This window comes from Pleurodeles waltl, chromosome 8 (genome assembly GCF_031143425.1).
Source record: "Pleurodeles waltl isolate 20211129_DDA chromosome 8, aPleWal1.hap1.20221129, whole genome shotgun sequence".
Classification (NCBI taxonomy): domain Eukaryota; kingdom Metazoa; phylum Chordata; class Amphibia; order Caudata; family Salamandridae; genus Pleurodeles; species Pleurodeles waltl.
In genome coordinates, this window is record NC_090447.1 from 65059383 (window position 1) to 65081895 (window position 22513).

Here is a 22513-nt window from a genome sequence, read left to right on the forward strand (position 1 = left end):
GAGACTTCAAGAAATGGTTAAAAACCTGGCTTTTCAAATAAGACCATTCTCAGCGCCTGGATATACTTACAAGTGAAAAGTCCCACTTTATAAATACATGATTGATTGAGAAGTGACACAAACCATCTTGATATGGAGCTCCTTATTACCTCTCAAGATAAGGCAGTCTGCCTTTTAGTTCTCAGAAGAAATGAGGAACTTTATGATGTAAGGTAACACCTTTTAAAAATTAAAGCAGATAGTTTTCAACTAAATAGCTTAAATAGAATTTTCATTTTAATAATTATAAACTTGTTAATTTTGGTAACATTTTGGGCCTGATTCACAAATGTAAGCCTAGATCAGAATTCTAAGTTTAGACCAAAAGTCTAAGTTTAGACCTAAAGTCTAACTTTACTCATAGTAATGTTAGACTTTTGGTCTGAAGTTAGACTTTTTGCATAAGTTTACCTTTGCGAATCAGGCCCTCTGTGAGGTCCACCTAGTGCAATCATCCTTCATTAGAGCTAAATAATATTTAACATTAGTAGAGAAAACTTTAAGTGGGACCGCTGACTGTAAATCTCAACCTCCATCTCGCCTTCTTTTCTATGGGGAGACCTTTGCACATCTCAGTTTAATACTTAGGCCCATATTTATACTTTTTGACGCTAAACTGCGCTAACGCAGTTTAGCGTCAAAAAATTTAGCGCCGTCTAACGCCATTCTGAAGCGCCATGCGGGCGCCGTATTTATGGAATGGCGTTAGCCGGCGCAAGCAGACCGGCGCTGCCTGGTGTGCGTGGAAAAAAACCACGTAGACCAGGCAGCGCCGGCGTTGGGCAAAAATGACGTTAGGGCGTCTTAACATGGGGCAAGTCAGGTTGAGGCAAAAAAATCGCCTCAACCCGATTTGCGCCATTTTTTTACGACGCCCAGACGCCATTTCATGACTCCTGTCTTAGTAAAGACAGGAGTCATGCCCCCTTGCCCAATGGCCATGCCCAGGGGACTTGTGTCCCCTGGGCATGGTCATTGGGCATAGTGGCATGTAGGGGGGCACAAATAAGGCCCCCCTATGCCACCCAAAAAAAATAAAAAAATATAAAAAATTATACTTACCTGAACTTACCTGAATGTCCCTGGGGTGGGTCCCTCCATCCTTGGGTGTCCTCCTGGGGTGGGCAGGGGTGGCAGGGGGGGTCCCTGGGGGCAGGGGAGGGCACCTGTGGGCTCATTTTGAGCCCACAGGCCCCTTAACGCCTACCCTGACCCAGGCGTTAAATAGTGGCGCAAATGCGGGGTTTTTTGACCCGCCAACTCCCGGGCGTGATTTTTGCCCGGGAGTATAAATACGACGCATTTGCGTCGCCGTCATTTTTTTAGACGGGAACGCCTTCCTTGCATCTCATTAACGCAAGGAAGGCGTTCACGCAAAAAAATGACGCTATTTGCCAATACTTTGGCGCTAGACGCGTCTAACGCCAAAGTATAAATATGGCGTTAGTTTTGCGCCGAATTTGCGTCGAAAAAAACGACGCTAATTCGGCGCAAACGGAGTATAAATACGGGCCTTAGTATTAAAAGTGGGAATGACCAGGGGCAGTGGCTTGGAAATGGATCTTACTTGCTACAAAATATGTAAATATAAAATACAATTCTAAAGCCACTACAGCTAAAAAGGTCCAAAATCTTTTGTAAATGTACTCCAGCTCAGACCTGGAGTATGTTTAGCACCACACATGGCAAACACTAGTACTGCAACACTCTCATTTGAATCAATGGAGGTAGGGAATAAAATAAAACCCCTTCAGAAATATTACTAAAAGAAATTAAATATTTTAGCAATTAAAAAATATAAATACGTGTTTTACTAATAACAGAAAATCTAAAAATAAAACATATCCATTAGGTAATTTTAAAATAGCTTAATAACCATTTTGATTTTACAAATTAATGTATCAGTTTCATTACATTTTAATTAAATTAATTTTCCTGATATATACGTAAAAATGTATACATGTACAGATAGATAGATAGATAGATAGACAGATAGATAGAGTTTATAATGTTTCTAAAAAAACAAAAATTAAACATAAGATCTTTTAGCAGGTTTTGAGGGGAAGTGATAACTTTTGCCATTGGGTGTCAAAGCTATATTTCCTTTCTAAACTCTTCTATCGTAATGCTACCTAGAAATAGATATAGAGTAACTTGTAATTAAAGGGCAGACATCAAAACCAGAGAGAGAGAGAGAGAGAGAGAGAGAGAATGAAAAGGTGCTTGTCCCATATCCTGAGATGATTGCCACCACAGCGACTATACAGTTAAAAACATAAAAAATATATCTACCTCTCATTGTTATGGAGAGGTTCAATAAAACAGCCGTAGTATTTTATTTCTTATTTTACCTGTTTTGATACCATAGACTACGGGGTTCAAAACAGGTGGGACAAAAAGATAGATGTCACCCATCACAATGTAGGTGGTTGAAGATAATCGCTCTCCAAATCTGTGCACCACAGACAAGCCTATCAGCGGGACATAGAAGATCAATACTGCGGAGATGTGCGATATGCAGGTATTGAATGCCTTCAAACTTTCCTTCCTAGAGAGACCACACACTGTTTTCAGGATCATGACATAAGACAAAAATATTAGCAAAGAATCGATTCCCATAACAAAGAGAATGGCACTTAATCCGTAAACAATATTGGGTGTAGTGTCAGCACAGGCAAGCTTCATCACATCTTGATGGACGCAAAAGGAATGAGACAGCATCTTGCTGTGACAAAAAGGCAATCGTTGAATTAAAAATGGGATTGGGGAAAAAAACAGTGCACCTCGGATTACTGAGAGGAATCCAATTAATGCTATTCTCTTGTTTGTCAAGATGGATGAATGCCTTAAAGGATTACATATAGCAACATAGCGGTCAAAGGCCATGGCCAACAAGATAGTGGATTCCATAGCTGATAACGAATGGATCAGGAACATCTGGATCAGGCATCCATTGAAAGAAATTTCCATTACATCAAACCATAGGAGGATCAATATTTTTGGCATGGTGCTGGAGGATATGAGTATATCAATGGTAGCCAGCATTGCAAGAAACAAGTACATGGGCTCATGGAGGCTCGGCTCCACCTTTATAATATACATGATGGTGCAGTTTCCAAGAATTGCAATGATGTACATGAGGCACAGTGGAAATGCGATCCAGACATGAGCAGTTTCCAGACCTGGAAATCCAATCAGGATGAATGCCGATTCATTAGACATGGTTGGAATGAACAGGTGGCATTTTATGGATCTTCATGTGAACTCACGTTCTGCAATTAAATGGTTTATGTTAATGCACATATATATAATTGTGAGGTGAAGGTAAAACTATACAGCAAACATCTTTAGTTTGAGTGGTAACTCGGAGAAGTAAGCACTAAAAGTATGTGTCCTAACCACCCTACCCCTTGTCAATCCACTCTCCAATCCCCACTCTGAACATCCTCGCTGGTGGCACTCTTTCACGGGGTGTCTGGCACATACTGCAATGTACCAAGGCATAATTCATATCCCTGGTTAAAAGATGGTTTCACACATTCTCAGTCACATCGCCGAACATTATCCACATCCGGAGCTACCACATTGCTATTCAACAAAAAGCAGATGGTAGAGTACCAATCTTAGTACACAGCTTCTGGACTCCACCACTTTTCCATGATCAGTGGTTAGATTGCCTACTGAAGCTACTTTTTCACACTAATGTTCACAGAGTGCTGCTTCTTCGTGTTCATACCATGGCCCTAACAGACTCAGGCTTGAGTATAACCATGTTACTCACAGCATTCACACAACACCACATTTACAATGATGTCTTGAAATAATAAAATAGAACTCTAATTTCTTGGATATCGGCTCATGCAATCGTTTCCATATTTTGCCCACACTGTGCAGCATGGAAATTATTTTCCACCTGCTCTGCCAAGATCTTACTTTATTGACAGTTAAATGTCAAGTATTTTGGGGGTTCATGGTATATTTTGTTTGCTTGCATGCCTGTCGCACATTCAAATATCCTGGTGTGTAGCACTTTAAGCTCATGCAGCGAACTGTGTGGCACCTAACACTACTGCATGTTGCAACGATAACCTTCAATTTAGTAGACAGAGAAAATGACTCGGCTACAAAAATAGCATTAGTTAGCAGGGGCATGATCTAACAAAAATAATTCAAGTGTGGAACTGTGGGCAACATTGAGTCAAAAACTACTCTCAAAGTTTTCACTTTCTTAATTGTTTATCTATCTACCTATTGTATCAGGAATCAATGGAACACTGCCTAAATGGCTTCAAGAGTGTTGCCTTCTGCACTACTATGTTTGCACATTGTTCAGGCTAATTCACTTTTTCTACATCAAATTGGACACATGCTGACTAACCTGTGAGTCTGATGGTTAGATGAGTAGTATGGGGTTAGGTGTGGACTTCACCATTACAAGAGCTGAAAGCAAAGATGCACATTGTTATCAGAAAGTGATGTTGACAGGTACGACTTTTGTGCTATACCATGTAAATTGAGAGAGTTCTTACTCTATGCTTTCCAATGCCATATGCAGATGGTGGGTGTGTAGGACAGATAACAGAAGTCATTTTTATGCCACAACAGCCCAACCTAATCTGAAAACTGTTAGACCTGGCATCCTTGGTGTGGTCTCCCCTACCTTTTTGCCTCTATGCACAGGTTGTTGCTGTGTGCTGGACTCTGTTTTTGCTGTTTTTATTACCTTGGACACTTTACCACTGCTGACCAGTGCTAAAGTGCAAGTTCTCTCTATGTGTAAAATGTGTATATTTAATTGGCTTTTCCATGATTGGCATATTTGATTTACTAGTAGGTCCCTAGTAAAGTGCACTAGAGGTGCCTTGGGCCTGTAAATCAAATGCTACTACTGGGACTGCAGCACTGATTGTGCCACCCACACGAGCAGCTCTGTAAACGTGGATCAGACCTGCCACTGCAGTGTCTGTGTGTGCAGTTTTAAACTGCCAATTCATCTTGGCAAGTGTCCCCACTTGCCAAGCCTAAACCTTCCCTTTCTATACCTATAAGGCACCCCTAAGATTTGCCCTAGTCAGCCCCATGGGCAGGATGCAGTCTATGCTTTTACTGTTGTAAGGCCTATCTCTCTCATAGGTTAACATGGGGCTGCCTTTAATTGTCCTTAAAGTGCAGTTTCCGTTTAAGAGCAGATAGAAATCTGGAGTTTGAGGTCTCTGAACTCACATTTTAAAAATACATATTTTATGTAGGTGGTTTTCAGATTGTTAGTTTGAAAATGCCACTTTTAGAAAACAGGAATTTTCTTGCTTAAACCATGCTGTGAGTCTGCCTGTTTGTGATTCCTTGTCTGGGTCAAACTGACAGTTGGGCTGTTTATGCATCTCCACTAGACAGTGACACAAAGGGTGCTGGGGTGCAGCCTGCATAGGAAACTCAAACTCAAACTCTCTAACCTCTACTTGAAGCCTCCTAGCACTCTCCTCAGAAAACCCAACATCTCATACCATTTCTATGTAGACTGCACACAACTGTGACTGCAAACCAGCAAAATCTTCACCTGACAACTCTCTATGGTGAAGTGCACAATTTCACTTGATATTTTTACCTCAACAAAAAAACTTCACCTCCAAATAAATAACATAGCCAGAGGAGCATAACCACAAAGCAAGTACCTTAACGGAGTGAACCACGTCCTTCCTCCTGAGAACTTCAAATAGGTGGTTCAATCTCTTGTCCTATAAGACTAGACTAGACTAAGAGAATGCATTTCTAACTGGAAAATCTAAACTTAATCTTGTACCCCTAAAATCAGCCCTACACTCTGCTGCTAAACTTGTATCAGACTCAAAACATTTGACACATTACCCCCATTCTCTTTTCACTAATGTGGTTACCGATTGAAGCCGGAGGTATCCTGAAACTGACCTGCATTATTCACAAAGCCCTTCAAACAATCACCCAATCTATCTCATGGAAAAGTTGACCATCTCAGAAGGTTAACCTTTGGAGCTCCAGCAACCTCTTTCTTGAAATACATCACTGCATAGAAATAGAACCCTTCAACAAGCCTTTCCAGGTGTAGTCCACAGGCTCTCTAATAACATCCCTCCTTTAATCAGAACCAATCCCTCAATAAAAGTCTTCATGTTGGAGAAAACTCTACTCTCCCAGCAATTCCTCCTCAGCGGACCCCATGCTTTCTACTATTAATTTACTCTCTTACAAAATCTAAAATAAGGAATAATGGACTATCTCCTCAATGAAATATTACTCAACTCCTAAGCGTGTATAGATCAGTTTACAATTTTATCCCATTTCCTGCTGGCCCAATTGGATATCACTGATCTGATGTTTCCTTTTACCAAAGACAACCCCCCCCTCCACTCAGACTGAGATTCACTTATCCTCAGGGTTCCACAAAAAGAAGCCCAGATGACTCACATCTGAAACCCCCCACCCGTCTCCTGAAACAGATTTCATACCAACATCCCTACCTATCTACTCTGAAGCATAGAAAACTTAAAAATTCAGAAAATGTGTGTGTTTTCCTTTCGACCACATGGAATAAAAGTGATCTTGATCAACACTTTTGGTCACCCCTCATGTATATATATTCACAGAACCGTTACATATGCTGCTATGTAGCTAACAAAATACTATTGTTTAAATTATGTTTGCTTTGCAAACAGCTTTGAAACCCATTGCAGGGTAAAGTCTGTGTCATAGCAAACCCTCAGTAAATAAACAAATAAATAAATAAATAAAACTGGAATTTACCTGATAGACAAAAAGTTAAACAGCATGTGGCCACTGTTGGTGCCACCACACCAAGGCCACCCTCTAGCTTCAGTCCAAGTAATATGAAACCTGCGAGTCTCCTTTGACTTACCACTAGCTTTCAACTCGCATGTGCAGAATGTGGTTACATTTGCCCATGTTGATCTGTAAGATTAGCCAAAGTCTCTTGATTGCTTCCAGTTGATCAGAGAAGTTGCTGGTTCTCACAGTGATATTCTTTAGATTGCAATACTGCATGCTACATTCCTGTAACTACAAAAGGTATCAGTCTTTATTGCAAATAGTGCAAAATAAATCACCCCAGGTCACCCATGGGTTGAAGACATTTTTTCTGTGAGGTTTTCGAGTAATTCCCAAATCACCTGGATGTGACACTGCACATAGGTTACACATACCCCTTATATTTCCCCAGCTAAAACCTCATGTGGAATTGACAAATGGATCTGGTGCAATATTACGGATTCCCTCGCTATTTTCCTATTTCTCATGGGGCCCTTAAGTGCAAGTTTGAACACTGCTATATTTCTGCATCTCAACATTACAAGTGCCACCAGTATTGGTAATTAAAGGGACAGGAATATTGCATCAACATTCTTCAATCATTTGGCCAACGTGTGTTGAATTAGTTGAAAATGTACAGTGCATGTTCTAGAAAACAGCTGGAGGCATTTGGGCTGCAGGTTAAAATGTAATTTATCATCATCTTGTGAAACAGGAACTGCAAGCAAGAATGTCAAATGTTTTCTTAATAATTTATAAATATGAGTTGATACAGTTGGTATTTAGATTGTCTGGTGGAGAGGGTGGCCACTTGGTATGGAAGCAAATTCTGGACAGAACTCTAAACATTTCAGAACAAATGGTCAAAATTCAGGACAAACATTCAGGACAGAGGGTCAAAATTCAGGACAAAAGTCAATTGTACCAACACATTCAAAGAGTGACCACACGAGACACCTTTACCAATGTATTTATTTACTATTTTCTACATAGCACTATTTATTCACTATGGTCTTTGTGTGATTGCATCTAGGACTCCTACATTCAAGTGGCACGTTATGTTCTTGTTCAATAGTAAATTATTGCCCTTGAGCATGGTGTCAAGGGCATCTGCCCTATCCAAGTTTACCCAATCTTTCTTGGAGAGAAAGCAACAGCAACATTTAGATTTTATTTTTAAACATTTTAAACTCTTAGGGATACAGTTTGGGAAACATTATTAACTGGAAGAGTGACCTGGCCATATTTCTGCATAATGTGAACTGGGCTAAAATATTGGAATATCCCTAGAAAGAATCCTGCTGCTTCTGTTTTAAGTATATTCACTTTAATATTTTTAACATAGCCTACCTTACAACTGCCGGAATTACCAAAATATACCATGGAGCTGCAGCTGCATTTGTCCTTACTGTATGCAATTTGATGTCAATTTACTTCATATGCACTGGTCTTGCCCCCACATTCTTTCATAATGCCAGAGAGTTCTCAAGGTTGTCAACCATGAAGGGCTGTGTACTAACAAATTCCCAAGAAATGGTCCTATTGGGCGTATTCCCCGTACTAAGTTCAAGAAACCCTCTACCAAATTCTTTGACTTGGCTATTCTTCTAGCAAAACTCAATATATCACACTGCACTTGAAGGATTGACTTCCTATGACTATGGTAAATTGGGCGAAGGTCTCTCTCTCTTGGTTTTGAACTGAGAGCACCCTCTTACACAGAAAGGAATGAGCAGGTCTGGGAAAATATTTTATTACACAGAAGAAGAATATTTTGGTGGAGGGCTTTAAAGGCTGCACCAAGGACAACAACTCTCCCTCTGTAACCAACACCAACACATACACTCTCAATTTCTATGTACTAGTTGTTCTTGACACATTTAGACAACTACACAAGGAAGTGGTCTAAGGGCACACATCTCTGACACACTGTCATGATTTCCCCGCTAGAACACTTTCTGATAAGCTACACTGGATTCTGTGCTCTGTTTCCCTATGCCGATAGGTAAGGCAGCGTCAACTGAGCAGGGGGCTATGGAGGGACAGTTTATTATGGATCCGTTTTTTACACAGACAAATGTAAAAATGATGTACTAACTCTTCATAAATGTATGTAGCACAGCATCGTTCTTCTGTAATATACAATGGAATTTGTTGCTACTTACCTGGCTTCTGTCCTGTTATGCAACCTCTTATGGCATACAACAATAAAAACTTTTAAAAACATACAGTAGTGTTTCAATTTAGTACATTAGATCACAATATTTACATTTATATGAAGTGAAAGTTTCTAAACATGAACTTGAATTAACCTGCCCTTTTGACAACACCATGGGTGAAAACAGCAACCAATTATCTGGTGTACCTTACATCATGGCCAATATTATTGTTATGGATCGTTGAACATTACAGGCTAATAAAACATACAAGTGAGTTTTTGTACACAGTCCATCTTAAACTGAATTGCTTGAAAGTGTTCTCAAATATCTATATCAAGTAAATTAGACACAAAGTTAATTTCATGTGGCATAGATCACACAATTTAGTCAAGCAGGCGATCCAGGATTTTAACCCATGCTTCCCAGTCACACATAGTACACTTAAGCCACTGACTAGAATACTTTATTTTTCTCAATCCTCTTTAAACCTAGAAGACAGTGTTTTGATGCAATTCAGTAAAATTAATAGTACATTATGTTAAACAAATACATGCCACAGGCTAATTTGACACAATAACTAAAAAAGAACAAACACTGTCAAAGCCAATAGGTCTCGCCTATACAAGAACTATTGGTTTTGGAAATGTGCTTTGTCATGTTGTACACCAGTGTGGCTGCTGTTCAGCATGGCCAAATGTTAGTGGCGTGGAGTGTCAGAGTGGAGTGGGGAAGTACAGTGTCATAAAGTGGATTTGTTGGAGTGCTGTGGAATGGAGTAGGGGAGTAGAGTGTCATAGAATTGAGTAGAGGGGAGTATAGTTAAATGGTTCAGTGGCAGAGAGTGTCGTAGAATGGGGTGGAGTGGGGTGGAATAGGGTGGAGTGGATTGAAGTAGATACAGGTAGTGGGGTGGACTGGAGTGGAGTAGAGTGGGGTGGATTAGAGTAACATAAATTGAAGTAGATTGACTGCAGTAGGGTGGATTGGATTGCAGTGGGGTGGATTGAAATGGGGTGAGGTAGAATGAATTGTGGTGGATTTAATTTGGTGAATTAGATTGGATTGGGTGGGTGGTTTGGATGGGAGTGATGATAGGGCTGGGGTAGAGTGGATTGGATTGGGATGGGGTAGATTGGATAGGAGTCGGGTGGATTGAAATGGGGTGAGGTGGATTGAATTGGGGTGGAATTGATTGGAGCAAGGTGGATGTTTTTGGATTGGAGTGACAGGGCTGGGGTGGATTTGATTTGATGGGAGAGGGGTGGATTGGAGTGAGGTGAATTGGGATGGAGTGGGGTGGATTGGATTGTGGTAAAAGGGATTGGATTGGAGTGGGGCGTATTGTTTTGGAGTGGGACAGATTGGAGTGGGGCAGATTGTTTTGGATTAGAGTGGGGCAGATTGGAGTGAGGTGGGTTGGAGTGGGGCATATTGTTTTGGATTGGAGTGGGGCAGATTGTTTTGAATCACAGTGGGGCAGACTGGAGTGGGGTAGATTGTTTCAGATTGGAATGGAGCAGATTGTTTTGGAGTGGTGCAGATTGTTTTGGATTTGAGAGGGGCAAACTGAAGTGGGGCAGATGAGATTAAGTACTGCAACAGAGTCTCATAAGCAAGATGCATGCGCTAGCATATGCACTCTCAGGGTCAACTCTAAAAAATGAACATAATGAAGGTAAGGGAAGGAAGGATAGCATATCCTAATAACATTGGCTTTTTTAGGCATTACAGGGCACATTTAGCAAAGTTTTGCATTTCCCTTGTGCCACTCAAGGCGACGCAAAATGTAGAATGAGATTTACCATGCCACGCAAAGGCACGCTGCGTGACTTGGAACTCTGTGATAAGGCAAGGCAGCACACGTTGTTGTCTTATGTTACATTACACGACAAGGTGTTACATGGGTGGAGCTTGGATGTTTCCACGCATCCACCAATCTAAGGATTCCCAGATTTAACAACACTGGTAGACCTAGGAATGCGTTGGAATTGTACGCCTTGCCAAGGGAGGTGCAACAAGGAGAAATATCTTTATTTCTCCTTGTTGTTTCCTCCTTCTGAGTGCACTGCATCCTGCGGCACACTTAGAAATAGTAAAATGCTTCTAAGGGTTGTTTTCATGCTGGAACGTATCCCATCCTGCACAAAAACAACACTGCTTGTTGCACAGCACCCTTGCACCATGGTGCAAGGGTTCCTGCGTGGGCAATAGGCTGCAGATTGTGCGCTAGTTCAGGTAGAGGACAGCAATGTGCTATATTTTGATAAGGCATATCCCTGCCCTCCCCCTTCATGCAGCACTGCAAGTTGTTTGTTGCGTTGCGTAAAATAAATATTAAATCTGGGTCCACATAACTATTCAGAGCAATAGTCGAACTGTATTAAGAAAGTATGAGTGAATGCAGAGGCAGAATCAAAGCGTTAAAAAGAACAAAATATTCTGTAACTATTTTGTAGATCTTTCACCATCAAGAAACTACATATAAAATAAAAAAATCTTGAATGAAAAGTAAATGAAAGTTAAATCATTCTAAGGGAATGCACTATTTTATGTCATGAAACCTCTATTGGTTAATGCAATCACTACAGATGCCTATGTGTGCAACCAGAGGCCCATAGAATTGAATCATTTTTGGTGCAGCAGGGAAAAGTTTCATATTTGTGGGGCTATGAGGTTCCTGAAAACACTCTGAATGTGTAAGTAATCATATTAATTGTGCATTACACAGAGTATAATATAGTCTGACACAAAATGTGCATATAAATTTAGGTTAAGATAAAAAGAGCTAAAGTATATATTTCAGTAATATATAGATTACACCTAGTGCAAACCTTTTTATAACTGTCCATTATAAGCATGACCTCCACAGCTCAGCTTCTAGCACCCTTACAGTACTTCTCAAAAAGAAAATATTTTTGTCACAGAAAACTTTAAGTGATTCCGTTAATTAAGGTCTGTCCTGACTCCAGACAGGGGCGAGGCTCCGGTGGCAGTGTTTGGGGTGTTGCACCCTCCTAATAAATATATTTACTGGAAATGTGTAGGTACATGTGCTTTTGGTCCGGTATGGTCCAGGTATCTGATTTCAAAAGGGAATGTTACATACACAGAGGCAAAAACGCACACAACCTTTCTCCCTCTCTGCTTTGAAAGTCTTCAGAAATGTTGGTTATTATATAAAGTATTCTGTTTACTCTCAATTAGTACCCCTACCAACCCGCAATTGTCTCCTTTTCCACTGCCTCTTTAGGCCCTCGTGCTATGCGTGTCATAATGTATTTTCACATTATGTGACAGCGTGATGGTTGGAAAATTGGAAAAACCCTCCACCTCCTCTAATCTTACTGATCAAGCTACGCCCCTGGCTGCAGTAGACCTCTTAGGATTGCAGATTAAACCATGTGCACACATTTGCATTTCCTTCTGGGAAGCAGGCACCCTGCTAAGAAGCTTGTTGTCTGTTTATGTGTCTACCCTCCCTTGTGAAAACCGAAAAAGAGACTCCATCCCTTCCAGTACAGCTGGGAAATTCTCATTTATTTTGTCCTTTGACTCAATGGCCAAAATTATAGACAAATGCCGTCCGTTAAAACTTTTATAATGGACAACGGATGTTAGGGTAAAATTCCGGGCAGTCATTGAAAATTACAGATAGGTGGTCACCCTGGTGGACCATGATTACTCGTGCCAATACTGTGCCAGGGGCTGATCTGAATTATATTGGCATATTGACCCAGTAACAGCCGCTGGACAAAGCACTCCCGAGAGGGTGGGAAGGTGGGATTGCAGAAGGGGTGGAGGTAGGCACGCACCACTGTGTGTTGTATAGTTAGCTCTTCATGTGGCAAGCATAGCATTAAATAAGGAGACTGGCCACCAACCCTGGTCTGTGCATTTTTAAAACATTTTATTTCCCCTGACGCACAATTGGAAACACAAAGATCCACAGTTCTAGTTAGTTTATGCACACAGAGGACAGTTTTTTCTGTGATGATGTAAGGTCACAACGGTTGCCTCTGATCAGCTATACGCATTCACTTTAACAAACCTGATTATGAAAAATACTAAATTGGAGGGAAAAGAGGAGTTTGCTCGTGACATTTCTTAAAATACAGGCTTGTGACGTAGTTCTCAATAAAGGAACATTCTTGTGAGGTTTAAAGTGTGCTTCTAGGGTGAGGTTTGTTTGTGTATAATAAATCACTATTCATGTGAATGAGATAAACTGGTGGCTTTTCTCACCATGCCAAGGCATGCAGTCTGCATATGAGTGGCACACATGCAGCAGTATTTTCCCATCTGAGTCCAGGTGCCTCCAAGCAGCATGGTAGACACCAACAGGGGCTGTGTTCTTCCCCCTCTCTCCCTGGGCCTTCTATGACTTCCTGACAGCTGAACAGCTGACATTCTCTTCCCAGAGCTGAATGGCTCCCTTCCGCTTCCTGTCTGTTCCAGTCTGTGGGGCACAAGTGTTGGCATACAGCCTTTTAAGGGGACACAGCCAGCCAACAGGCATGTCACAGGGGTATGTCAGCAAGCACACCAATGCAGGGGTACATGGACAGGCACGTCACAGGGGTGTTTGTGCATCCACACCACACCACAGAGGGGTCTGTGAGTGGGCACTTCACAAAGGGACGTGTGGGTAAACACACCACACGGCGATATGTGACAGCAAGGTATGCTGTGCAGAGGCATGTGACGAAACACATGACAGATTTAAACTAAGCAAACACACCACAGACCATAGACAGATCACTCAGACACAATACACATTAGTATGTGAGCAGTCAACGCATCATAAGGGAACGCGAGCGGGTCTATCAGTTGTGGGTATGACAGTGTGCAAATCACACAATAGTATCTGTCAGACGTTACAAAGGAGTCTATGTGTGTGTGTGCACGTGTGAGCTAAAATGGGGTCCCCATGAATGTTTTGAGCCCCCTGATGAGTTACCCCCCTACCACAGGGGCAGAATGGGCCCCTATTATGGCCCTGGTGCCTAGGTTATTTGTGAGATGTCTTGGTCAGCATGTTTGATTCTGTGCCTTCCGTGCCTCTGTTGTGTTTTTTATTTCCCAAACTTGCGGTGCTGCATTTTAGGTCGAGCGTGCAAGCGCTCTTATGTCCTATAATCTATCTGTGGGCTTTTAGCCGTGCCCACTGAATGCTCATCTCTATTACTCGTTCATGGGCTTGTCTTTCAAAAATCCTTAGTTATCATTGGTAAATGCTTTATGTTTGTCCCTTCTTGGGGCAGTTTTGGTACCGCCTTGGCCATCAACCCTGTTACATGGATAATTGCACTTTTGCCAATATGTTTGACTGCAAGCAAATTTATTTTTCTTTTGTGTCTCTTCGTCACGCTCATGCTCAGGGCGGCCATGGCACTTTGAATCAACTTCCTTATATCAACTGTTTTACTTTTCATTTTCAATTTATGAGGCAAGAAAAATCCAGTTAGGAATTTACAACGCTAATAGCTCTTTTTAATTAAATGTGCATTTTCCCACCTTTCCCACCATTCCTCCATCGATGCTGCAGCCCTGCTACCCCAGAATTTAATTTTATCTTGTGTTTCTTCTGACAGAGGAAATGTCTTGGCAAAGGACACCACAGCTAGTTAAACCGGTTGTTTATCAGTGTTGTGACAAGTAGTATGCCCTCACGGAGCTCTGTGCTGTGCTAATATCACTTACTTATTAGGCCTGGCACAGTAAGGAATTCTACTCATTCCGAATGCCAGTCTAACCCCGTTTGAGATGCAAACAGGCAAATGCACCCAAATTGGGACTTCAAATAGTGCTCATATTTTGCTTTTTTTTTTTTTACACACATTTGATCAGGAAATATCTTCTAATTTCACAAAAGGAAATGTTAACGATTCCTAAAGGCATTTAGGCCAATGCCAGTGAGTAGAAAGACAAGTTTCAGGGCAGAGAAGGTCAGGTTTGATACGAAATCCATCCATAAGCAGCCAGTCAAATCCATGTTGTTTACATTTTCAAAGCTGAATACTTCAAGCTGTTGCTTGTAAAGCAAGGTGTGAATCAGCAAGTGCTTTGTTATTGACACTGTCCTCTTCCCAGCTACGAAATCCCCCTGACTTCAGCAAATGTCACTTGAAAACACAGTATTGCTATGTTGGCCACAGCTTAGGGGTTTGTAAGTGTAGGCCTTACCAGGCCACATGCTGAGGGCTGCGTTCAAATCAGGTGCAGAATCATCAAGAGATTAACTGTAGACACACATTATCTGCTTGTTTTTGGTATCAGTTTGCTTTGTGCCTGTATCCAACATTTTCACCATTCAAGGAGGAAGAACTCCAACAACAGTCTTTGCAGCTATTTTTACACTGTATTTCCCTTACCATATTATTTTCCTAGCACAGTTTCCTCCACGTAGAACATGAAGGAAAATACACATGCAAAAAAACAGGACTGGGGACCATTTCTCTATTCTTTTACTTGTTACTACCATAGCCAGTAAATACTGGTACAGGAGGGTGCGGCATTAAGCAGGTGCAGTCTTACTTTGCACAATGTGCTCGTTCTGTCTACGGCATCTCTGGAACCCCACACTAAGTTAGTGGGGACTCCAAAATAATAACCCCTCCTACCATTCAGTGTCTTTTTGCACACTCTAATGGCTGGAATGTTTGTTTTACGGCTGGGAATAGTTTGTGTTCTAAGGGCCTTGTTTGTAATAATTTTCTAGTAGAGCTGCTAGCCCTGAAGATGTGTAATGTACTATGTTCTTTAGGGGCTAAATATATGGTTACACTGCATTACTTTATGACATTCTGTTTTCATGTGGTTCTGCCCTCTAGGGTCTGACTGTATGGTTTTCTAACCATGTTTCTTTAAAATTATATTTTTGTTGTGTTGTCTTCTAGGGGCTGTTATGAATATTGCAGTCTAATGCCAAAAGTTTATTTCTGATGAAGGTTTTTATTGGGTTTACATGGTGATTGTATAGGTTTTATGACTCTCTCTTTGTTGCAATTATGACCATGATTCAGGCCAACTTAGCATCCTTATTACACTATAACAGTTTGAACAGTCTTGATTTGCTTGGGTGACACTTCTAGTTTATTTGTCCTCTTTGGCTGTCTTGTGTCTTTTTTGGGGCAATTGTGTTAGATGGCCAGCAACTCTGATTGTTGAGTGGCGAAAGTGTTATTCTATTGGAATTAGCATGGCAGATTTAAATTAGGATGCTAAAAGGCAACATTTTCATTTTGTGCTGCAGATAGAGGAAGAAGGTAAATGGAAGTGTTTTAGGTATATGCAGGCACACCGGAATTATGTGGCAGGAAAAGACAAAATTATGAGGCAGGATTGACCAATTTATGTGGCAAGAAAAGTCCAGTTATCAATTTACAATGCCAATAGCTCCAAATCCAACTACTGCGAAACCTATTGAATTGCAAATGCCTGTTCTGGGTTTGAGGTGCCTAAGTGATTACACATAACTCGTCATTTCTCATAATTATTATGCGTGTAATGCAGGCAGCACTTGTTGAAATCCGTGAGAGGGGATTCCCTCTCCCTGTTTCTGACAGGTGCTGCCCAAAACTAATGTATATACTCTGACGTGTAATGTGTAATAAGTTCAAATTTAAAAAGCATGTGGGTGGATCTGTGATGAGCCAGCGCAGCACTTCATGATACGACTTCATGTTTGTTTAATTCTCAGTTGGGAACAACCTCGTGAAATGTACAGTGGCTGTTGGGGAGCGAAATACGGGCCCTGCGCTAAACACAGCAGAGGATGCTGCCTGCGCACCGGGGGTACCACCTGCATCAGCAACTTACGCATGTTCAAACACTCGTGCGCACCTTCATGTGCACAACCGCAGCTTATTTCTGTCATTTTCACACCTACTCATGAAGTTAGGCGCATCCTCCTGTTTGTAATTAGCCCATATGTGTACATATCACATTTTTCCTGAGTGGTACATATTTTATAACGTTGTACCGAGGTGGCACATACATGTTCACATATTCCCAGGAAGGCACGGCGCCATGACATGTTCCTTACCTCTTAGAAATGTAGTGTGTGCATTGGTTATAACGTCAGCAGAGAGGAGTGGGCGAGCTGAGGACGGGCGCAGATATCACGGCAACTGCTGCGCATGTGCAGACGGCGGTGCGCGCAGCAGCGTTTTCTGAGGCGCACATCCTTCATGCTAAGGGCCTGGCTGTACCATTATTTCCTTCTGTACCCGTGCAAGGCGTGCACTGCGCCAAGAAGAGAGACTTCGAGGCTCAGGATGGACCCCAGCAGACTTCACATCGGACACGGTGGTGTACAGATGGGTCAGGCCGTACAGACTTGGGCGCCCTGGTGTGTGGATGCTCCCTCTGCGATTTATTCGAGGTTTGATACCTCAATCTTGAACTTGCAGCTGAAGTTTGAAAACTCTCCTCCTGTTCAAAGCTGGTGAAGGTTCCAGGTTGGACCCGAATGTCTGCAATACCTTGACTTAAGATATAAGCCCAATGAACAAGGCCATAAAACTGCACGCTTTTACTGAAACAACTCAAAAAGAAACCACACAGACATTCAATATGCAGTTATTAAATAGAAGTTTGCCTTCGTCGCCACGAACGTGTTCCCATTTGCTTCACATCCATCCATCCACGCGCCTGCCCGCCTGCCTCCTTATGTGTTTGTCTTTCTGTTTTCCCGCCAGTCTGTCTCTCTCTCTCCACCTGTCTGTCTAAGCATCAATATATTAATCTACCACTGGACGCGACATTGTCGCGGCGTTTATTTCACAGTTTCTTTTTTTTATTAAAGCTGTGTCACATTTTGCTCATGTTAACGCGATCGCGGGCCTTGCACCGAATCACCCTCAAAAGCATGGAGCGATGCCCTTTCCTTTGTTCCATGTACGGGAAGCATGTTACCTGCAGGTCATCCAGGTGCCAAGGTGAGCGGCGGAAGGTGACGTCTCACTGTTGATGCGGCGCACGTGCCCATCTAAACGCAGCACGGAGCCCTCGCGGCACCAGAACCAGCCTATATGATGCCGCTGTCAGGGTCCATCGAGGCCGAGCCATCCTAAGGGACTCAGAGGAACAGCAGCGCCCAGCGAGGCCTTTCAAACACCGAGAAGCATCAGCGCGGTGGAAACCGCAGCAAGCCTTGGCAAAGCCAATAGGTCTGAGCTTTTTTAAATAAAAATGCATCGATTTAAAATGTATGTGTGATTGTGTAGATTAGTGGGTGAATACAGGGATGTGTGAAAAGGTTTATGTATGAATCGATGAGTGACTTCATAGAATTATCGATGAGTGACTGAGTGGATGGATGTATAGGTAAGTGATTGGCACAATGATTGGTGAAACAATTCATGGACCAGTGAACACATGAGTGAATGGATGAATGTGTGAACAAATACAACGTGGACAGATGAGGGATGAATGAAAAAGAAATGAATGATTGAAAGCATGGGTGGGTGAATGAATGGTTCTGCTTGTGAGTGAGTGCACATATGGTCTGGTCAGGGTCGGATCCTCCGCTAAAACAGAGGCGCGTCACCCCTGGATTGTTAGAAAATGAAAAATAAAATTGTAATAATGAAATGTGGTTATCATTTTCTTTTTCCTGGGAGCAAGGGGCGGGGCCAGGGGGAGGGTGCCACCGGAGGGCTGTAGGAGGAGTTTTGCAGTAAAGTCTGCATGTCTGTTCGGCCGGCCAAACAGACATGCACACTTTGCATGTTCTCTACACTGCTGTATTGCACAGCCGAGTGGAGAAAAAGCTCAGGGTCCCATTCCCAGTCTGAGAGGCAAAGCAGATCGCTCAGACCAATCACAATGCTGCTGCCATACTGGTGACAGCAGTATTGTGATTGGCTGGGAGCCTCTATGCTGCTGGGAAGAGGAAGAGGACGGAGGGGAGACGAACGTGTCTCCCGAAGTTAAGCTTTTATTCACTTTTTAATTTCACCCCTCCAGAAGCAGCGTCCTGTCCCGCCACCCCCATTGAGTGACAGCAGCCACTGGGTCTAGTCCAGGATGCTGAAGATTTTCAATATCTATTTGGGGGAGCAGCAGTTCCTCCGCTTTTACTCATCTGTTTGTTTATTCCTGTACCTAGTCACTCACCCACTCATTCATTGTTCACTCACTCATTCACCTTTCATGCTGTCACTCATTCATCCACCTACCCAATGATTTATTCTCATGCACCAGTAAGTCACGGTAGCACTACGTTCTTTCAGTTTGTCACTGTGTGTCATTGTGTGACTGTGTGCCGTTACGTTACTGTTACTACGTAAACATTTTGTTTGCTTCCCTTTACCTGTAAATCACATGAATGATAGACACAAAGATGGGTAATGTGGATTATACTTTTTTCTTTTTTTAGAAATGATCTTATCCCAATGATTTGTGAGTTTTGACAACACTGTTAGCTGTTAAATAACATTTCCCTCATGAGGAATAAAAGGCAAGTTGAAATGTGTGATATTGCTGTTTGAACCACAAGACAAAGTAATTGTGACATGTCAGCCTTGCAGTATTTCATTGATTTGCATCTTTACTCTTTTGGTGCCTCATTTACGAGGTCCTAGAAGCGCACTCTGCCACTGGTGCGTCATTTTTTGATGCTTCAGTGGCGCACTGTGCTGGCCCATCTTTACAAGGCCACACAGAGCCACCTTGCGTGGCTTTTCATGGCCTTGTAAATATGGCCCCCTTTCACGCATAACTCTGAGGGAAAGGAGTGTTCCATGGATGTTGCTGTGGGTGTTCCCATGCAACACCCATGGAACTTAATGGAATCGGATGCATTCCCGGATTTTTGAGGCTGGGAATGCGTCATATTCATTCTCCACTTCATAGGTGGCGTTAAAGTGGCTAAATGAGGAAAATAACATTATTTCCTCCAGTTTTAACTCTTTTTTTGTGTTGTGCATTCTGCAGCACACATGAAAAGAGTAAAACACCATTAATGATTGTTTCTGTGCAGGAAGGTGTCCCTTCCTGTAAATAAACAATCATCCCTGCAACACAGACACCATTGCACCATGGTGCAAGGGTGCCTGCGTTGCCACTAGGCAGTTGTTTGTGTGCCAGCACAGAGGAAAGTACAGGGATGCGTCATATTTCTGTAAATACCATATATCCCAGCACTTTCAAAATGACGCATCGTGGCATGTCAAGCCAGCTTGCAGTGCTGCGCTGCGATATTTCTTTGTAAATGAGCCCCTTAGTCTCATATTTGTGTAACCCTACGAACACACTGGTTTGTGCAGGGATTCTTCTAATTAATTTGTTTTGGAAGTTTCATTTCAGATCTCACGGGTGGGGAGCACTGTTGTTGCTGAGTGTTCCCTGTATCTTCACGATTTTTGATCATGTGTGGTACCAGCTAACTTTAAAATTTAAGGAAGTTGTTTTTGCACAATCATTTCAGGGTCCATACCTTTCTGTCCGCATCCCCCAAATCTGGCTGAACCCCGATCCTTGTGTGTAGAAGGAGAGCCTATTTTGAAAAGCAAAAAACGAGGACATTCAACAGACAAAGTACCACAATATTGCATCAAGTATAAGACATAAAATGACTGAACTGGCAAGGTTCAATAGAAAATACATCACAATGAAGACCCAAGTGGAATTAAAACTTTTCCAGCTGTGGTGTTATTGCATGTATGTGTTTGAACCTTTTTCTAAAGAGTTATAGTTAAGTTGTTTAAACACAAGCACCTGTTGGTCTCTTAGTGCACCCACACAAACCCTGTGCTATTTTTGGCACATCCAGTGTCATGTGTTGATGTAAACTCTGTATCAACATGTGTTTGCAACCTGACGATATAATGAAAACATAGACACATTGTATGTATTTTCAACCAATTCAGTCAATATTCTAATGCATTTCTCAAATGGGCAACAATAAATAAAACATTAATAAAGACAGTATTGCCCTAAACATCTGGGGTCTGTCAATGCTAAATGTGTGTGTGTTGCCCTAGAGGTCGTCTGCACATTCAATTATGTAATATTAGCACAGATCATGACATTGTGGCAGAATCGATATTTACAGTGCACTGATCATTTGATGACAGGTTTCAAACCCAGGTGGTATAGAAAGTATATAAGCTATACACTTTCTAATTCTGTATGACCCAATGAATGTACTGGTGCAAGCCAGAACTCCTTTGTTCTCACTGGCTTGCTGCTAGAGCACCCTGAACATGACATTTTTTGATTTTTAGCATTTATTCCAACATGTGGTTACACCCTCCAGTCTGCCTCACACAGGAACACATTGTTGCCAGGATTCGACTCCCAGTTGTGTTACACTGAATCATCTGAATGTGAAGGCAGTAGACATATATGTTTTTTTTTTTTTTAAGTTCAGAGTACTGATCAGCTATGAACTGGGTGCAGTGCATTTTTGGAAATTTGGGGTGAAACTGGCAGCACAATGTTGGTTTTGGATCCCTGTGTTTTGGTTCCAGGTATCGCCTCTGGGCTGTGTAGAAACATACCATGTGTTTTCCACATCTGCACATCCTAAGGTTACTTTTTTTAAGTGCTACTTCTCCCTCATGCTGGTTTGCTTGCTGGAAGGTCGCATGAGTGAGCCCTTTTTAATATTTTATAATTCATTTCTAAAACATTGTGATTCTCTCTAGCTCTCCTCTCAAAGAAACATATCTCTACAGTTGGAAGATCGATTCTTAGTAGACGCAGGAAGGTACCTGCAGCTAGTAACAAGCCCACATTCACACATAAACTCCAGTCAAGGTCTCAATAAATCAATCCTTGCTCAACCCTTGGTAGCTTGGCTGCGCACAGACAGGCTTAACTCAGGAGACAGGTTTGCAGAGCATTTAAAACCAGTAACACACAAAATAAGTAAGACACAACACACAGTAAAAATCCAACACCCATAAAAAAGGACATATTTTTATGATTAAAGTGACATAAAAACTACAAAAATCCAAGGTGGGAAACCCGAGTAATGAATTTTTAAATATTAAAAGTAAATCTAACGCTTCAAAGCAAAAAGCGCTCAAAGGGTTAAAAAAGGATGCACTGCACCAGGACAAAGTCAAAAGTTCAGGCCACCCATGATGTAACACTTTTATTCTTACTTCCAGAAGTGTTTCTTGATGCAGGAAAGTGGTCCACAGCACCAGCCAAGGGTTTAGACACTCTGGTTTGCTTCTTGGGGTCTGGGACTGCAACTCCCACAATGCACCTGGTCAATCCAAGTAAAATCCAGGTGAAGCTTGTCAACAGGAGTTATCTTTGTTGTTGAAGTTGCAGGTGGCCCTTCAAGCACTTTTTCTACCTGTTGCTGATCAGTGAGACCGCTCCTTATTCTCTAAGACAGGCAAAGTCCTTTTGTTGTGAAGTCTTGTGAGTGCAGCAAGCGCAGTCCTCCTTTTCCAATTGTTTCCTTTGGGTCTTTGAGAGTCCACAACACCAATATAAGGTTCTAGAATCTCTTAGTTGCTCCTTGGGATGTTTGCACTACTATTTTCACAATACAT

General features: G+C 41.9%; 1 protein-coding gene across 1 annotated transcript; it reads right to left on the reverse strand.

The window, feature by feature from the left end:
- Window positions 1-2352: 2352 nt before the first annotated feature.
- LOC138249054 (olfactory receptor 51E2-like) lies at window positions 2353-3261 on the reverse strand. Its single transcript, XM_069203109.1, has one exon. It carries the CDS (start codon window positions 3259-3261, stop codon window positions 2353-2355), a length of 909 nt encoding a protein of 302 aa, XP_069059210.1.
- Between the last annotated feature and the right edge of the window lie 19252 nt (window positions 3262-22513).